Genomic DNA, 19,722 nt, shown 5'->3' with positions numbered 1-19,722 from the left:
TATAGCATATAGAGACTGTAAATTTAGCCAGGTCACTAACATAGTTTTGACTGTATATCAATAACCAAATTCATTACAAAGATATTGTAAAACACTGTACTGTGAAACATGTTGAAAAAGCAGCATGTAATTTTAGCAAATTGTGGTAAAATGACGTAATAGCGAAATGTTGATTTAACGAATCTCTCTTGTCATTGTTGATTTCTTTGTTTGGCAGCCATTTTGAATTGATATAGAGTAAAGTCATTAGCGACATCTTGAATTAACGAATCAGTTCTCTCGCTAAATTCGCGAAAAAGACATGTTCGCGAAAAAGACATGTTTTACAGTATATCACTGTAAAATATTTTATTTTAGCTGGAATTAACTTTCACTGGAAAGGATTTTTTGGTTGTTTTGAATGGAATTTATTTTCACTGATTTGTGATCTGTTGAATGTACAATAGAGGAAAAGAAGGTATATTCACTGGATTTATTTTCACTGAATTATCTTAGTAAAAATAAATTCCAATCGAAAATAAACTATATTTAAAATAAAGAATTTTATAGCACTATATGTAGCAATGTATGCATTGCTTGTCAAATCCATGTATAAACATCATAAATAGAATGGAGTACACAACTTACCAGTCCGATGCCAACTGTACTCCCCTGTCTCCTGTTGCAGCCAATGCTTTCTCACTACAGAAAAAAAAAACTGATTAGATTAGTTAGATTAGTTAGAATTGCACTATTTAATGTTCATCTTGGATATATTTGAAATAATGTTTTGGGAATAGTATGTGACATTTTTGGATAGTATGTGACATTTTTGGGGATAGTAAGTGAATTTTGGGAATACTATGTGACATTTTGAGAATAGTATGTGACATTTTGGGAATAGTATGTGACATTTTGTGAATAGTATGTGACATTTTGGTAATAGTATGTGACATTTTGGGATAGTAAGTGACATTTTGGGGATAATAAGTGACATTTTAGGAATACTATGTGACATTTTGGGAATAGTATGTGACATTTTGGGAATAGTATGTGACATTTTGTGAATAGTATGCAACATTTTGGGAATTGTATGTGACATTTTGGGAATAGTAAGTGCAATTTTGGGAATAGTATGTGACATATTTTGGGAATAGTAAGTGACATATTTTGGGAATAGTATGTGACATATTTTGGGAATAGTATGTGACATTTTGGGAATAGTATGTGACATTTTGTGAATAGTATGCAACATTTTGGGAATTGTATGTGACATTTTGGGAATAGTAAGTGACATTTTGGGAATAGTATGTGACATATTTTGGGAATAGTAAGTGACATATTTTGGGAATAGTATGTGACATATTTAGGGAATAGTATGTGACATTTTGGCAATAGTATGTGCCATTTTGTGAATAGTAAGTGAATTTTGGGAATACTATGTGACATTTTGGGAATAGTAAGTGACATATTTTGGGAATAGTATGTGACATTTTGGGAATTGCATGTAACATATTTTCGGAATAGTATGTGACATTTTGCAAATAGTATGCAACATTTTGGGAATTGTATGTGACATTTTGGGAATAGTATGTGACATTTTGGGAATTGTATGTGACATTTTGGGAATAGTATGTGACATTTAGGGAATAGTATGACATTTTGGGAATAGTATGTGACATTTTGGGAATAGTATGTGACATTTTGTGAATAGTATGCAACATTTTGGGAATAGTATACAACATTATGGGAATTGTATGTGACATTTTGGGAATAGTATGTAACATTTTGGGAATTGTATGTGACATTTTGGGAATTGTATGTGACATTTTGGGAATAGTATGTAACATTTTGGGAATAGAATGTGACATTTTGGGAATTGTATGTGACATTATGGGAATAGTATGCAACATTTTGGGAATAGTATGTGACATTTTGGGAATTGTATGTGACATTTTGGGAATAGTATGTGACATGTTGGGAATAGTATGTGACATTTTGTGAATAGTATGCAACATTTTGGGAATTGTATGTGACATTTTGGGAATAGTATGTGACATTTTGGGAATAGTATGTGACATTTTGGGAATTGTATGCAACATTTTGGGAATTGTATGTGACATTTTGGGAATAGAATGCAACATTTTGGGAATTGTATGCAACATTTTGGGAATAGAATGTGACATTTTGGGAATAGTATGTAACATTTTGGGAATTGTATGTGACATTTTGGGAATTGTATGTGACATTTTGGAAATAGTATGCAACATTTTGGGAATAGCATGTGAAATTTTGGGAATAGTATGCAACATTTTGGGAATTGTATGTGACATTTTGGGAATAGTAAGTGACATTTTGGGAATTGTATGTGACATTTTGGGAATAGTAAGTGACATTTTGGGAATAGTATGTGACATTTTGGGAATAGTACGTGACATTTTGGGAATTGTATGTGACATTTTGGGAATAGTAAGTGACATTTTGGGAATAATATGTGACATTTTGGGAATAGTAAGTGACATATTTTGGGAATAGTATGTGACATATTTTGGGAATAGTATGTGACATTTTGCAAATAGTATGCAACATTTTGGGAATTGTATGTGACATTTTGGGAATTGTATGTGACATTTTGGGAATAGTATGTGACATTTTGGGAATTGTATGTAACATATTTTGGGAATAGCATGAGACATTTTGCAAATAGTATGCAACATTTTGGGAATTGTATGTGACATTTTGGGAATAGTATGTGACATTTTGGGAATTGTATGTGACATTTTGGGAATTGTATGTGACATTTTGGGAATAGTATGCGACATTTTGGGAATAGTATGCAACATTTTGGGAATTGTATGTGACATTTTGCGAATAGTATGCAACATTTTGGGAATTATATGTGACATTTTGGCAATAGTATGTGACATTTTGGGAATAGTATCCAACATTTTGGGAATAGTATCAAACATTTTGGGAATTTATGTGACATTTTGGGAATAGTAGGTGACATTTTGGGAATTGTATGTGACATTTTGGGAATAGTATGTGACATTTTGGGAATAGTAAGTGACATTTCGGGAATAGTATGTGACATTTTGGGAATTGTATGTGACATTTTGGGAATTGTATGTGACATTTCGGGAATAGTATGTGACATTTTGGGAATAGTATGTGACATTTTGGGAATTGTATGTGACATTTTGGAAATAGTATGCAACATTTTGGGAATAGTATGTAACATTTTGGGAATTGTATGTGACATTTTGGGAATTGTATGTGACATTTTGGAAATAGTATGCAACATTTTGGGAATAGTATGTAACATTTTGGGAATTGTATGTGACATTTTGGGAATAGTAAGTGACATTTTGGGAATAGTATGTGACATTTTGGGAATAGTATGTGACATTTTGGGAATTGTATGTGACATTTTGGGAATTGTATGTGACATTTTGGGAATAGTATGTGACATTTAGGGAATAGTATGTGACATTTTGGGAATAGTATGCAACATTTTGGGAATAGTATGTGACATTTTGGGAATTGTATGTGACATTTTGGGAATAGTATGTGACATTTTGGGAATAGTATGTGACATTTTGGGAATTGTATGTGACATTATGGGAATAGTATGCAACATTTTGGGAATAGTATGTGACATTTTGGGAATAGTATGTAACATTTTGGGAATAGTATGTGACATTTTGGGAATTGTATGTGACATTATGGGAATAGTATGCAACATTTTGGGAATAGTATGTGACATTTTGGGAATTGTATGTGACATTTTGGGAATAGTATGTGACATTTTGGGAATAGTATGTGACATTTTGGGAATTGTATGTGACATTTTGGGAATTGTATGTGACATTTTGGGAATAGAATGTGACATTTTGGGAATAGTATGTGACATTTTGGGAGTTGTATGTGACATTTTGGGAATAGTATGTAACATTTTGGGAATAGTATGTGACATTTTGGGAATTGTATGTGACATTATGGGAATAGTATGCAACATTTTGGGAATAGTATGTGACATTTTGGGAATTGTATGTGACATTTTGGGAATAGTATGTGACATTTTGGGAATAGTATGTGACATTTTGGGAATTGTATGTGACATTTTGGGAATTGTATGTGACATTTTGGGAATAGAATGTGACATTTTGGGAATAGTATGTGACATTTTGGGAGTTGTATGTGACATTTTGGGAATAGTATGCAACATTTTGGGAATTGTATGTGACATTTTGGGAATAGTATGTGACATTTTGGGAATTGTATGTGACATTTTGGGAATAGTATGTGACATTTTGGGAATTGTATGTGACATTTTGGGAATAGTATGCAACATTTTGGGAATTGTATGTCACATTTTGGGTATAGTATGTGAAATTTTGGGAATTGTATGTGACATTTTGGGAATAGTATGCGACATTTTGGGAATTGTATGCAACATTTTGGGAATTGTATGTGACATTTTGGGAATAGAATGCAACATTTTGGGAATTGTATGCAACATTTTGGGAATAGAATGTGACATTTTGGGAATCGTATGTAACATTTTGGGAACTGTATGTGACATTTTGGGAATTGTATGTGACATTTTGGAAATAGTATGCAACATTTTGGGGATAGCATGTGACATTTTGGGAATAGTGTGTGACATTTTGGGAATAGTAAGTGACATTTTGGGAATAGTATGCGACATTTTGGGAATTGTTTGTGACATTTTGGGAATAGTATGCAACATTTTGGGAATTGTATGTGACATTTTGGGAATTGCATGTGACATTTTGGGAATAGTATGTGACATTTTGGGAATTGTATGTGACATTTTGGCACTAGTATGTGACATTTTGGCAATAGTATGCAACATTTTGGGAATTGTATGTGACATTTTGGGAATTGTATGTGACATTATGGGAATAGTGAGTGACATTATGGGAATAGTGAGTGACATTTTGGGAATAGTATGTGACATTTTGGGAATAGTATGTGACATTTTGGGAATTGTATGCAACATTTTGGGAATAGAATGTGACATTTTGGGAATAGTACGTAACATTTTGGGAATTGTATGTGACATTTTGGGAATTGTATGTGACATTTTGGAAATAGTATGCAACATTTTGGGAATTGTATGTGACATTTTGGGAATAGAATGCAACATTTTGGGAATTGTATGCAACATTTTGGGAATAGAATGTGACATTTTGGGAATAGTATGTAACATTTTGGGAATTGTATGTGACATTTTGGGAATTGTATGTGACATTTTGGAAATAGTATGCAACATTTTGGGAATAGCATGTGACATTTTGGGAATATTATGCAACATTTTGGGAATTGTATGTGACATTTTGGGAATAGTAAGTGACATTTTGGGAATAGTAAATGACATTTTGGGAATAGTATGTGACATTTTGGGAATAGTATGTGACATTTTGGGAATAGTAAGTGACATTTTGGGAATAGTAAGTGACATATTTTGGGAATAGTATGCAACATTTTTTGGGAATAGTATGTGACGTTTTGGGAATAGTATGCGACATTTTGGGAATAGTATGTGACATTTTGGGAATAGTATGCAACATTTTTGGAATTGTATGCAACATTTTGGGAATAGTATACAACATTATGGGAATTGTATGTGACATTTTGGGAATAATATGTAACATTTTGGGAATAGTACGTGACATTTTGGGAATTGTATGTGACATTTTGGGAATAGTAAGTGACATTTTAGGAATAGTATGTGACATTTTGGGAATAGTAAGTGACATATTTTGGGAATAGTATGTGACATATTTTGGGAATAGTATGTGACATTTTGCAAATAGTATGCAACATTTTGGGAATTGTATGTGACATTTTGGGAATTGTATGTGACATTTTGGGAATAGTATGTGACATTTTGGGAATTGTATGTAACATATTTTGGGAATAGCATGAGACATTTTGCAAATAGTATGCAACATTTTGGGAATTGTATGTGACATTTTGGGAATAGTATGTGACATTTTGGGAATTGTATGTGACATTTTGGGAATTGTATGTGACATTTTGGGAATAGTATGCGACATTTTGGGAATAGTATGCAACATTTTGGGAATTGTATGTGACATTTTGCGAATAGTATGCAACATTTTGGGAATTGTATGTGACATTTTGGCAATAGTATGTGACATTTTGGGAATAGTATCCAACATTTTGGGAATAGTATCAAACATTTTGGGAATTTATGTGACATTTTGGGAATAGTAGGTGACATTTTGGGAATTGTATGTGACATTTTGGGAATAGTATGTGACATTTCGGGAATAGTAAGTGACATTTCGGGAATAGTATGTGACATTTTGGGAATTGTATGTGACATTTTGGGAATTGTATGTGACATTTTGGGAATAGTATGTGACATTTCGGGAATAGTATGTGACATTTTGGGAATAGTATGTGACATTTTGGGAATTGTATGCGACATTTTAGAAACAGTATGCAACATTTTGGGAATAGTATGTAACATTTTGGGAATTGTATGTGACATTTTGGGAATAGTAAGTGACATTTTGGGAATAGTATGTGACATTTTGGGAATAGTACGTAACATTTTGGGAATTGTATGTGACATTTTGGGAATTGTATGTGACATTTTGGAAATAGTATGCAACATTTTGGGAATTGTATGTGACATTTTGGGAATAGAATGCAACATTTTGGGAATTGTATGCAACATTTTGGGAATAGAATGTGACATTTTGGGAATAGTATGTAACATATTGGGAATTGTATGTGACATTTTGGGAATTGTATGTGACATTTTGGAAATAGTATGCAACATTTTGGGAATAGCATGTGACATTTTGGGAATAGTATGCAACATTTTGGGAATTGTATGTGACATTTTGGGAATAGAAAGTGACATTTTGGGAATTGTATGTGACATTTTGGGAATAGTAAATGACATTTTGGGAATAGTATGTGACATTTTGGGAATAGTATGTGACATTTTGGGAATAGTAAGTGACATTTTGGGAATAGTAAGTGACATTTTGTGAATAGTAAGTGACATATTTTGGGAATAGTATGTTACATTTTGGGAATAGTAAGTGACATATTTTGGGAATAGTATGTGACATTTTGGGAATAGTATGCGACATTTTGGGAATAGTATGTGACATTTTGGGAATAGTATGCAACATTTTTGGAATTGTATGCAACATTTTGGGAATAGTATACAACATTATGGGAATTGTATGTGACATTTTGGGAATAGTAACATTTTGGGAATAGTACGTGACATTTTGGGAATTGTATGTGACATTTTGGGAATAGTAAGTGACATTTTAGGAATAGTATGTGACATTTTGGGAATAGTAAGTGACATATTTTGGGAATAGTATGTGACATATTTTGGGAATAGTATGTGACATTTTGCAAATAGTATGCAACATTTTGGGAATTGTATGTGACATTTTGGGAATTGTATGTGACATTTTGGGAATAGTATGTGACATTTTGGGAATTGTATGTAACATATTTTGGGAATAGCATGAGACATTTTGCAAATAGTATGCAACATTTTGGGAATTGTATGTGACATTTTGGGAATAGTATGTGACATTTTGGGAATTGTATGTGACATTTTGGGAATTGTATGTGACATTTTGGGAATAGTATGCGACATTTTGGGAATAGTATGCAACATTTTGGGAATTGTATGTGACATTTTGCGAATAGTATGCAACATTTTGGGAATTGTATGTGACATTTTGGCAATAGTATGTGACATTTTGGGAATAGTATCCAACATTTTGGGAATAGTATCAAACATTTTGGGAATTTATGTGACATTTTGGGAATAGTAGGTGACATTTTGGGAATTGTATGTGACATTTTGGGAATAGTATGTGACATTTCGGGAATAGTAAGTGACATTTTGGGAATAGTATGTGACATTTTGGGAATTGTATGTGACATTTTGGGAATTGTATGTGACATTTTGGGAATAGTATGTGACATTTCGGGAATAGTATGTGACATTTAGGGAATAGTATGTGACATTTTGGGAATAGTATGTGACATTTTGGGAATAGTATGCAACATTTTGGGAATAGTATACAACATTTTGGGAATTGTATGTGACATTTTGGGAATAGTATGTGACATTTTGGGAATAGTATGTGACATTTTGGGAATTGTATGTGACATTTTGGGAATAGTATGCAACATTTTGGGAATTGTATGTAACATTTTGGGAATAGTATGACATTTTGGGAATTGTATGTGACATTATGGGAATAGTATGCAACATTTTGGGAATAGTATGTGACATTTTGGGAATTGTATGTGACAATTTGGGAATAGTATGCAACATTTTGGGAATTGTATGTGACATTTTGGAAATAGTATGTGACATTTTGGGAATAGTATGTGACATTTTGGGAATAGTATGTGACATTTTGGGAATTGTATGTGACATTTTGGGAATTGTATGTGACATTTTGGGAATAGTATGTGACATTTCGGGAATAGTATGTGACATTTAGGGAATAGTATGTGACATTTTGGGAATTGTATGTGACATTTTGGGAATAGTATGCAACATTTTGGGAATAGTATACAACATTTTGGGAATTGTATGTGACATTTTGGGAATAGTATGTGACATTTTGGGAATAGTATGTGACATTTTGGGAATTGTATGTGACATTTTGGGAATAGTATGCAACATTTTGGGAATTGTATGTAACATTTTGGGAATAGTATGACATTTTGGGAATTGTATGTGACATTATGGGAATAGTATGCAACATTTTGGGAATAGTATGTGACATTTTGGGAATTGTATGTGACATTTTGGGAATAGTATGCAACATTTTGGGAATTGTATGTGACATTTTGGAAATAGTATGTGACATTTTGGGAATAGTATGTGACATTTTGGGAGTTGTATGTGACATTTTGGGAATAGTATGCAACATTTTGGGAATTGTATGTGACATTTTGGGAATAGTATGTGACATTTTGGGAATTGTATGTGACATTTTGGGAATTGTATGTGACATTTTGGGAATAGTATGTGACATTTTGGGAATTGTATGTGACATTTTGGGAATAGTATGCAACATTTTGGGAATTGTATGTGACATTTTGGGTGTATGTGAAATTTTGGGAATTGTATGTGACATTTTGGGAATAGTATGTGACATTTTGGGAATTGTATGCAACATTTTGGGAATTGTATGTGACATTTTGGGAATAGAATGCAACATTTTGGGAATTGTATGCAACATTTTGGGAATAGAATGTGACATTTTGGGAATCATATGTAACATTTTGGGAACTGTATGTGACATTTTGGGAATTGTATGTGACATTTTGGAAATAGTATGCAACATTTTGGGGATAGCATGTGACATTTTGGGAATAGTATGTGACATTTTGGGAATAGTAAGTGACATTTTGGGAATAGTATGCGACATTTTGGGAATTGTTTGTGACATTTTGGGAATAGTATGTGACATTTTGGGAATAGTATGCAACATTTTGGGAATTGTATGTGACATTTTGGGAATTGTATGTGACATTTTGGGAATAGTATGTGACATTTTGGGAATTGTATGTGACATTTTGGCACTAGTATGTGACATTTTGGCAATAGTATGCAACATTTTGGGAATTGTATGTGACATTTTGGGAATTGTATGTGACATTATGGGAATAGTGAGTGACATTTTGGGAATAGTATGTGACATTTTGGGAATAGTATGTGACATTTTGGGAATTGTATGCAACATTTTGGGAATAGAATGTGACATTTTGGGAATAGTACGTAACATTTTGGGAATTGTATGTGACATTTTGGGAATTGTATGTGACATTTTGGAAATAGTATGCAACATTTTGGGAATTGTATGTGACATTTTGGGAATAGAATGCAACATTTTGGGAATTGTATGCAACATTTTGGGAATAGAATGTGACATTTTGGGAATAGTATGTAACATTTTGGGAATTGTATGTGACATTTTGGGAATTGTATGTGACATTTTGGAAATAGTATGCAACATTTTGGGAATAGCATGTGACATTTTGGGAATAGTATGCAACATTTTGGGAATTGTATGTGACATTTTGGGAATAGTAAGTGACATTTTGGGAATTGTATGTGACATTTTGGGAATAGTAAATGACATTTTGGGAATAGTATGTGACATTTTGGGAATAGTATGTGACATTTTGGGAATAGTAAGTGACATTTTGGGAATAGTAAGTGACATTTTGGGAATAGTAAGTGACATATTTTGGGAATAGTATGTTACATTTTGGGAATAGTAAGTGACATATTTTGGGAATAGTATGTGACATTTTGGGAATAGTATGCGACATTTTGGGAATAGTATGTGACATTTTGGGAATAGTATGCAACATTTTTGGAATTGTATGTGACATTTTGGGAATTGTATGTGACATTTTGGTAATAGTATGTGACATTTTGGGATAGTAAGTGACATTTTGGGAATAGTATGTGACATTTTGGGAATAGTATGTGACATTTTGGGAATTGTATGTGACATTTTGGCAATAGTATGTGACATTTTGGGAATAGTATGTGACATTTTGGGAATATTAAGCGACATTTTGAGAATATCATGTGACATTTTGGGAATAGTAAGTGATATTTTGGGAATAGTATGTGACATTTTGGGAATAGTATGTGACATTTTGGGAATAGTAAGTGACATTTTGGGAATAGTAATTGACATTTTGGGAATAGTATGTGACATTTTGGGAATTGTATGCAACATTTTTGGAATTGTATGTGACATTTTGGGAATAGTATGCAACATTTTGGGAATTGTATGCAACATTTTGGAAATTGTATGTGACATTTTGGGAATAGTATGTGACATTTTGGGAATAGTATGCAACATTTTGGGGATAGTAAGTGACATATTTTGGGAATTGGATGTGACATTTTGGCAATAGTGAGTGACATATTTTGGGAATTGTATGTGACATTTTGGCAATAGTGAGTGACATTTCAGGAATAGTATGTGACATTTTGGGAATATTAAGCGACATTTTGAGAATATCGTGTGACATTTTGGGAATAGTAAGTGATATTTTGGGAATAGTATGTGACATTTTGGGAATAGTATGTGACATTTTGGGAATAGTAAGTGACATATTTTGGGAATTGTATGTGACATTTTGGTAATAGTGAGTGACATATTTTGGGAATTGTATGTGCATTTTTGCAATAGTGAGTGACATTTCAGGAATAGTATGTGACATTTTGGGAATATTAAGCGACATTTTGAGAATATCGTGTGACATTTTGGGAATAGTAAGTGATATTTTGGGAATAGTATGTGACATTTTGGGAATAGTATGTGACATTTTGGGAATAGTAAGTGACATATTTTGGGAATTGTATGTGACATTTTGGTAATAGTGAGTGACATATTTTGGGAATTGCATGTGCATTTTTGCAATAGTGAGTGACATTTCAGGAATAGTATGTGACATTTTGGGAATATTAATTAAGCGACATTTTGAGAATATCATGTGACATTTTGGGAATAGTAAGTGATATTTTGGCAATGTTTTGACACTTTCGAAATTTTGACACTATGTTAATAAGAAGCAAAACCATTTTTTTAGGTTTAACTATGAAAAAGGCAATGTTAATAGATAACCTAACTATCTGGTTTTATGCTTGTTTAAATTTTTGTATTTGATATCTTGTGAGTATAATGTATCGTGAGAAAAAAAAATGTTTTGCGGGCAAACATGTCTATATAATACAGTCTTCTTTATTAACTCTATGATTACAGTAACACTGTACAACATACAACAATAGAAACGTCATCCAGTGTCACTCTGTATTGTAATTGTGCAACCACACAAGAGCTGTGTCGTGATAACTTTTCATCACTTCCTGGTATGGGGTTTTGTCTCCTCAGCAGTTGTGAAGACAAATCATGAAACAAATGCACATACATATTTGTGACATGATGTAACTTGTGTGTGTGAAGTTTGAACTCGATCAATCCAGACATGTCTCAGATACTGATCCAGAACTGAATTCTTTAAAACAAAATGGCTGCCAGTCGGCCATTTTAAACCCGATCCAAAAAAAAAAAAAAAAAAAGACGCGTATCAAGGTCCTATTATGTTTAATGTATGTACCAAATTTGAACAAAATCTGTCCATGCATAACTGAGATCCGGGTCTGGAATGGTGAAAATGTGCGATTTTGATGCATTTTCGGCCTTAAAATGGCCGCTATTCGGCTATCGTTAATCGAATTATGAAAAAAATGCATGTGCATATGTCCCATATAATGTATGATGTATGAGTGAAGTTTGAACTTAATCGGTCCATGCATGTTCGAGATACAGGTGATCACGGACGCACGGACTCACACAGGGCAAACCATTAGTCCCCGTTTTCGGACTACGTCCGAACAGGGACTAAAAAGCAAAAAACAAACATCATTCATTTAGATTCAGTAAGACTATCGCACAAATATGGAATCATACTGGTATTTAGTATTTTTTCAATAAATATGTTGTCAAATGTTGAATATGTTGCAAGCCCGAATAAAAAAAATTGCTGTTTCGAGTAACAACAAAGATGCACAGAGCCACTAAATAGCCATAACAAGTTAGAGTTAGTAAAAAGACCCGTCAGAAAAAAAGTCACTACGTTAAGTTTTAATCTCCCAAGTTTTGATCTATATGTAACACTATCACAATATTTTACAGTAGAATGAATCAAGTATGATTTGAAGTTCTAATTTTTTATGTATTTATTTTAGTTCTGTTTTGGGAAAAACAAAAAACATATATGTGTTAATATATACTAGTAGTTTGCTTGTGGTGGAATTCCATTACAGTATCAATTTGTGCGATAAAAACAGGAATCAGTTTTTATTTACATTATCTCCAACAATGCACAAAACCAGAACAATAAAATATGTGAAACAGACTACTAGTAATAGCACAAGCAGCCTATCGGCTGAGATAGCTCTGCTGTTAGCAATGCACATTTCAATTAAAGAACTGAAGACATCATTAGAAAATGAACAATATGTATAGTATCAAAGCAATCGGACTTACAGTTTTTAACAAGAAGTTGAAAATATCACTTTCTACCAAAAATGACCAAAATATTTACCAAAATTAGAGAATTGAAGATATCATCACAAAATGAACAAATCTAAGAAAGGTCTACATGTAGTATCTATATATGTAATATCAAAGCAATTGAACTTTTGGTTTTTAACAAGAAGTCGAAAATATCACTTTTTACCAAAAATGACAAAAATATTCACCAAAATTAGAGAATTAAAGATATCGTTACAAAATGAACAAATCTGAGAGAGGTCCACATGTAGTACCTATATATGTAATATCAATGCAATTGCACTTGCTGTTTTTAACAAGAAGTCGAAAATATCACTTTTTACCAAAAATGAATAAAAATATTCACCAAAATTAGAGAATTGAAGATATCAACATGAAATGAACAAACCTAAGAGAGGTCTACCCAAGGTACATATACACCAAGTATCAAAGCATTCAGGCTTGTAGTTTTCAAGAAGAAGTCGAAAAAGTAAAACATTGACACGGACGACGACGACGGACAATCACTCATATGATAAGCTCCGCTCGACAAAGTCGACAGCGGAGCTAATAAAAGCCAAACAAATTAGATGCCAATCAAAATCAAGTCATAAAAAAGTTTCACATGTTACTATAGAGGACTGATAATCTGTTCATTGGTGTGGATAATCACGACTACTGTAAAATACTTTATTTTCACTTGGAATAATTTTCGCTATTTTCGCTGAAGGTATGATTCAGTGAAAATAAAATACAGCAAATATACCTTTTATCCTATATTTTTCATTCAACTCGTTAAAAATCAGTGAAAATAAATTCTGTACAAAACACCCAAAAAGTCTTTTCAGCGAAAATTAATTCCAGCTAAAATAAAGTATTTTACAGGAAATAAGAAAAAAACCTGAAACCACAACACTGTAAGAGTGGGCAATCTTTACATTACATCATTGGCTGCCAACCTGAATTAGGATTCAACGTGAAGCTACTAAAGTGTTCCTGATTGGCTACACAAACCAAACACCTAACAATCAGACCAATCAGAGAGCAGCTTATTTGTTGACAGACTTTTTTTAACATAGATGTATCAAATTCTACCATGTATATACCACTCTGACTCAACTGCAAGTTAATCTTATTAATCCATCATCTTTCAATTTTGTTAAAACTTTTTGTGCATTTGTTTGTTTGTTTGTATGTATTTTCTATAACTTATGGCTTGAATGAGCAGCATTTCAATTGCCAAAATGTCAAAAGTGAATAGTGACATGAGTTTGGTTAAAAATTAAATATCCTTTGTAGACATAAAAAAAAAAACACTCAAAATATCACAACGATCATCATAGTTAATCTTCTGCTGACTCCAAAAATAATTATCCAAATTTCCATTTTTTTATTTGCTATCAAAAAAGTTGTGGTGACCATACTAATTATCTAATTTTTCAAGGTTAATATTTGGGAGGTACGTGATAAAGAGATTTCCTCATATCTCAAATGTTTGCACGGTGATGAATGGCAAACAAAAGTTGTACACCTTAATTGAAGGGATACTTCTGGGTTCACCAATAATTCATTATTTTTCAATTGGATTTTAGCAAAATATTAGGGTAACGTTTATACCATACAGGCTTATATTACACAGAATAGTAAGGTATTCGTAGTTCAAGTACTCCAAAATACACTATGTACTGGACATGAACAGTTTGAACAGTTAAAGCTCCTTTACCCGATCGATGACATTTTAAAATATTTTTGTTTAACTTCTTTTTCAACTCAACAAAACATAGACATAATTTCATATTTGCTGAAATACACATCAAAAGCAATTTTCTGCATGCCCTATCTATTTGCATCCTTCAAAATACTATAAAACACAAAAATACAATTTTTGATGAAAAGACATTTTTGCTATTTTATTTATGAATTTAGTTGAGTTGAAAGTAAAACATTAGGAAAAAAGTAGATTTTTATTTTCACTGATTAATCCTTTTAGCAAAATTAGCATAAATATTAAATTCCAAGTGAAAATAAAATAACTTATAAAACTTTTCATTGTGACACTGGGTACCTTTGAGATTCTAAGTTCAAACCTTGTACAAATTACGATCAACATTTTTGGGGGAAAAATCATATAGATTGTTGGAAAGACAGGAACAGTTGACATGTCAATTCAGATAGCAGTTTAATTTTGACTTAGACCTAATTATGTCAATTTGGTTCAAAATTATCAAAAACAATTAAAAATAGACAAAAAATTGCACCAAAATTATTAAATAAATAGGAGTAGACTTACAATGCCTTGATATTGTGAATCGTACTCATCATCAGTGAATGGAAGCCACTCAAGTAACAGCATATAAGAACAGGAATTCACTCCGTACTGAAACGATGTCTGTATCAGACTGATCAACAACTGACTGCAAGTGGAGGGCAATTATGCTCTTCCTTGTTAACAGAACAAGGTCACATGACCTTCTCAGTTTAATTATTACCACTTTGTGACAACACATTTTACTCCATAATCAAGACAAGTCGAGATTTTTCAATTTTTTTATTATTCAAAAAGTTTCAGTTCCATGGCAAGTTATTAAGTGTTTCTTTTCCTGTAGTTTACCGGTGCACTGAATTTATAATTTTTTTTTTTTAATCTTTTAGTTGCACAGCCCTCAATTTGAAATTAAAAAAACACACTTGTGACGATTACGATGAAATCGCACGAATTGTCGGAAATATTTTATAACTGCTAGAGATACACTTTTGTTTCGAATTACTGTGGCCAATATCAATTTCAAACACAAGTGAATTCACACCTCAACCCATTATTAAAAATCACTGGCAATTAAAATTCAATAAAATAATTCAATTGGAATCGGAGATACCGGTAATTACAACATTTAGACAAGCACATATTTCCACAATTCGCGGGAATTCTGACATTCTGTCCCGTACTACCCAAGCCTTAGGAAACAAAGCACCCTCATATACAACGTTAAGTGACCAGGTCACAAAATAACCCTAGTTTATTAGGGGTAGATATGTTTCCTGTTTGTGTTATTTTGGACTTTTTGTGGATGGAATCTCCACATAATCATAATCATGGCCTTAAATTATTGTCAATGTTCATAGTTGCATACATGTACAGTTTGGGACTGGGTGAAACGGACAAAAATCTTTTTTGTGAGTTTTTACAACAGCTAGATTTATTAAAAAATAAGTCTAAAATTACATGCATGTAGACGGTTTTTTGCTCTGTTTGAAGTTTGAGGCTAGCCGGTTTTAAAATTTTACTCTTGTTAGTATGTGTTCATTATGTTTTTTATAAGTTTTGATACTGTTTTTGGCAAAACAGGGGGAAAAATACTTTCATTTTGGCAAAAAAGGGGTAAAAATATAGACCAACTTGATAAAGCATGGAAGCTGTTCAAAATTTCCCAGAAAAGTGAGTCAACATTGAATTGTCTTTCGGTAAATGTATTAAACCAGGGATATAAACGGAAAGATGGCACCAGATTTCAGTAGGCATATCACATGCCCTGTGATATTTTCAATATACAAAACAGTACTGTTGTAATACACATGTACGATGACGAATATTTGAAAATACAACTTTGATATTAGTTTACTAGTTAAGTAAGATTTAACGGTAACATGAAGGTGTGTTTTAAACAACCAGCATCTTCAAAATGGCTATCAATCACAGATTTTTACCCAAATCAAAACATCTTTCACAAAATCATTAAACGTCATTTCAAGGCAGACAATGGTGTATATAATGTGCTAGCACAGCAAATTAATATTTCCAGTAACCTTCGTATATAGCAAATAATAGGCGGGTGATTCATTATTACATTTTTCAATCATGATTCAGAGATGTAATCCTGGGGATTATGTAGTCATTCTTTAGATACTGTAAATTCACAGGTTTATAATGTTGTTATTTTTGCTGATAAGTAAAATTTGCTAATTTAAATCCACATGAACATGTAAAATAACAATAGAACTCATTGTTTCTCTGTCAAGTTTGTGAATTTTAAATCCAGTGAAATTGTTCAAAACATCAAATTAGTAATTATGTTTAGTGAAATTAAAAATAAATGGTTTTACAGTAAGTTCTCCATAATGGGTTGTAGTGTTATGTTACAATTATTATGGCAAACCTTAAACTTTCGTGTTCATTTTATCGTGGCCAATCGTGAAAAGGGTCAGGAGTCGCCATAGTAGGGTCACCCTTGACTTGCGCAAAGTTTGTTTTGACTGTACGATACGCGATCGTGACACTTTCAACAACAAATGAATTATTCAATCGTAATAGCAGTTTTCTTAATGATTGCATTATAAAACATGACATTTTTTGCAAAGAATATCAGCGAGACATTATCGCAAACTACATAGAGGAGAGAGATCTGTTCGTCAGCGGAGACATTAACCTATAAAATTGGACCTTTTTGTTTAGATTTTTAAAATTTTGGTGAGTTTAGAGTGTATTCCAAATCAATTGTGATAATTGTTTCGCCATCAATTGCTCTGATGAAAGAACAAGTAAATAACCTCACCAATAAGGAATTGGCTGCCGTAATTTGCATATATTTGCTTATATAATTTGAATGTCTAAGATACACAATTACATTAGGTCCAAGGGCTGTTGACATTCTAGGACAAGTGTTGTGTTGTTTAGATGAACATTAACTTTAATATGCAGCACCCATGCAGACAGATAGAAAGAGGAACTAAGCACCCTATCATGACCACTTTCAAGGATGGTCATAAAATATATATATAATCTCAAACAAAGATCCTGGCATAATTAATAAAACTTGGCATTTTAATATATTTACACAACACAAAGATTTATTTAATATCTAAATACTAGTTACGTTCTTTTGTTTTTGTTATAATATTTTTACATATATCTTGTTATTATTTTAAAACTCTTTTTGCTGTACTATACTATGTAATTTTTTTTTTTTTACGTGGAGGCAATAAAGTTATTATTATTATTAAAAAGATATGGAGAAGAAGATCTCTGATAAAAGTACATGTAAATAAGAAATTGCATCTATTGTTCTTATACATATATAATCAAAGTTAAACTCATGCTTACTTGTGAATACAGAATATATGCAATCATTGTTGTTTTATAAAAAATATCTAGAAAATGAAAATTACCAACAGTTAGTGAAGGAGCATTAGAGGTTGAATTATCAGTCAGCAGATGCTAAGCACACAGACAGAAATATGCAAATATGAGACAATATGCAAATTAACTACTTAATATGCACAGTCATGGCTCTAAAACTAATCATGCTCGCACATTACTCCAAGGTACTCCTATGTACCAAAATTGATCCAAATATGCCCAGATATTGATGGGGTTGGTAACTAGATAGGTGATTGATCCCTCAAATTTATTCACAATTCTTCAAACAGTGGGAAATACAGTATCATCAGTGCAGTACATTAAATTGCAAAAAGTAGCATTATAATGATAAATATATATATATATATATATATATATATATATATATATATATATATATATATATATATATATATATATATATGGTACATGGGGACTAATAGGCTTTTCAGTTTTGTAGGGACTATGTACATTTACATTTACTACTCTTGCTGAGAAAAATAAAACTGCATTACAGTGTTACGCACGTCAAAAGATAAAACGAGGAATGCTAAAGTTTACAAAAGGTTTGATCCTGTTAAACTGTTTTATAATATTTTACTTCACTTCTATATACACAGTTGTAAGTGTAAATATTAATATTCACTGTGGAATCACGACTCACCGGTCACATGGTGAACATACGTGACTCAATCTCACGACACACTTTTGAAGACTTGTTAACTTAGAAACTTCCTGACAACCGACTGATTTATGACCATGACATTCCCCAAAAACAAATTAACTGGCGATAATATTTAGTAATTAATCATTCTGAGCTTATGAAACTTAAACATTAAATATCATGATATGATTGTATTAAACTTAATAGATGCAAAACTGTAGGTACTAACTATGACTCCCGATTCGCTGATGTTAGTGTTACAGTGCACGGAGATTGTAAACAAACATGTTGATGAGTTTTTCGCTGTCAACTGATACTCACGTGACATGACAGCCCACATAACTCTGGAAAGCAAAAATGTGTTGGTTGGCGAGGGGTTTTACGTTGAAAGATAAAAACAACAGTTTCCGTAGAACGAGAAAGCAAGTGAGTCACTGAGTGTGCTCTCAGATGTGAATGTCACTTCCTGGTTGTATGGGGTGCGGTTTTGGCAGACTACATTTCCTTCGAAATACAGCGAAATATTTAGAATAAAAGGCACACTTACACTCTGTGTTTAGGAAATCCCATATTCATCAATACTTGCAGATTTGTCTCATTCTTTCGGACTGTTGACCCACTTTCGCTGGGTCTTCGAGCTGGAAGTCGTGCAGCCATCTTCTCGTTTTGTTTGACCCTTTAAGTATGTATAAAGACGCAGCATAACCCCTAGCTTGTTAATATTTTGTGTTACTAAAAATAGCTTCACTTCGATTTATTAAAAGATTTGTATGATGTCGTACACTTCAAGTCAGTCACTACTAAATTAT

General features: G+C 32.4%; 1 protein-coding gene across 1 annotated transcript in view; it reads right to left on the bottom strand.

The window, feature by feature from the left end:
* LOC102804181 (ubiquitin-associated and SH3 domain-containing protein B-like) overlaps positions 1-19,587 on the bottom strand; it is a 44,389-nt gene extending 24,802 nt beyond the window's left edge. Inside the window, exons 1-2 of the mRNA XM_085499149.1 lie at positions 19,461-19,587; positions 628-681 (exon numbers count right to left, since the gene is read on the bottom strand). Of these exons, the coding sequence (XP_085355275.1) occupies positions 628-681; positions 19,461-19,570 (164 nt within the window). The 5' untranslated portion in view covers positions 19,571-19,587. The remainder of the gene's footprint in view (positions 1-627; positions 682-19,460) is intronic.
* Between the last annotated feature and the right edge of the window lie 135 nt (positions 19,588-19,722).

Source organism: Saccoglossus kowalevskii, chromosome 5, assembly GCF_978046115.1.
Source record: "Saccoglossus kowalevskii chromosome 5, keSacKowa6.1, whole genome shotgun sequence".
NCBI lineage: Eukaryota > Metazoa > Hemichordata > Enteropneusta > Harrimaniidae > Saccoglossus > Saccoglossus kowalevskii.
Note: the sequence above shows the minus strand (reverse complement) of the source record. Positions and strands in the feature narration are given on the sequence as shown.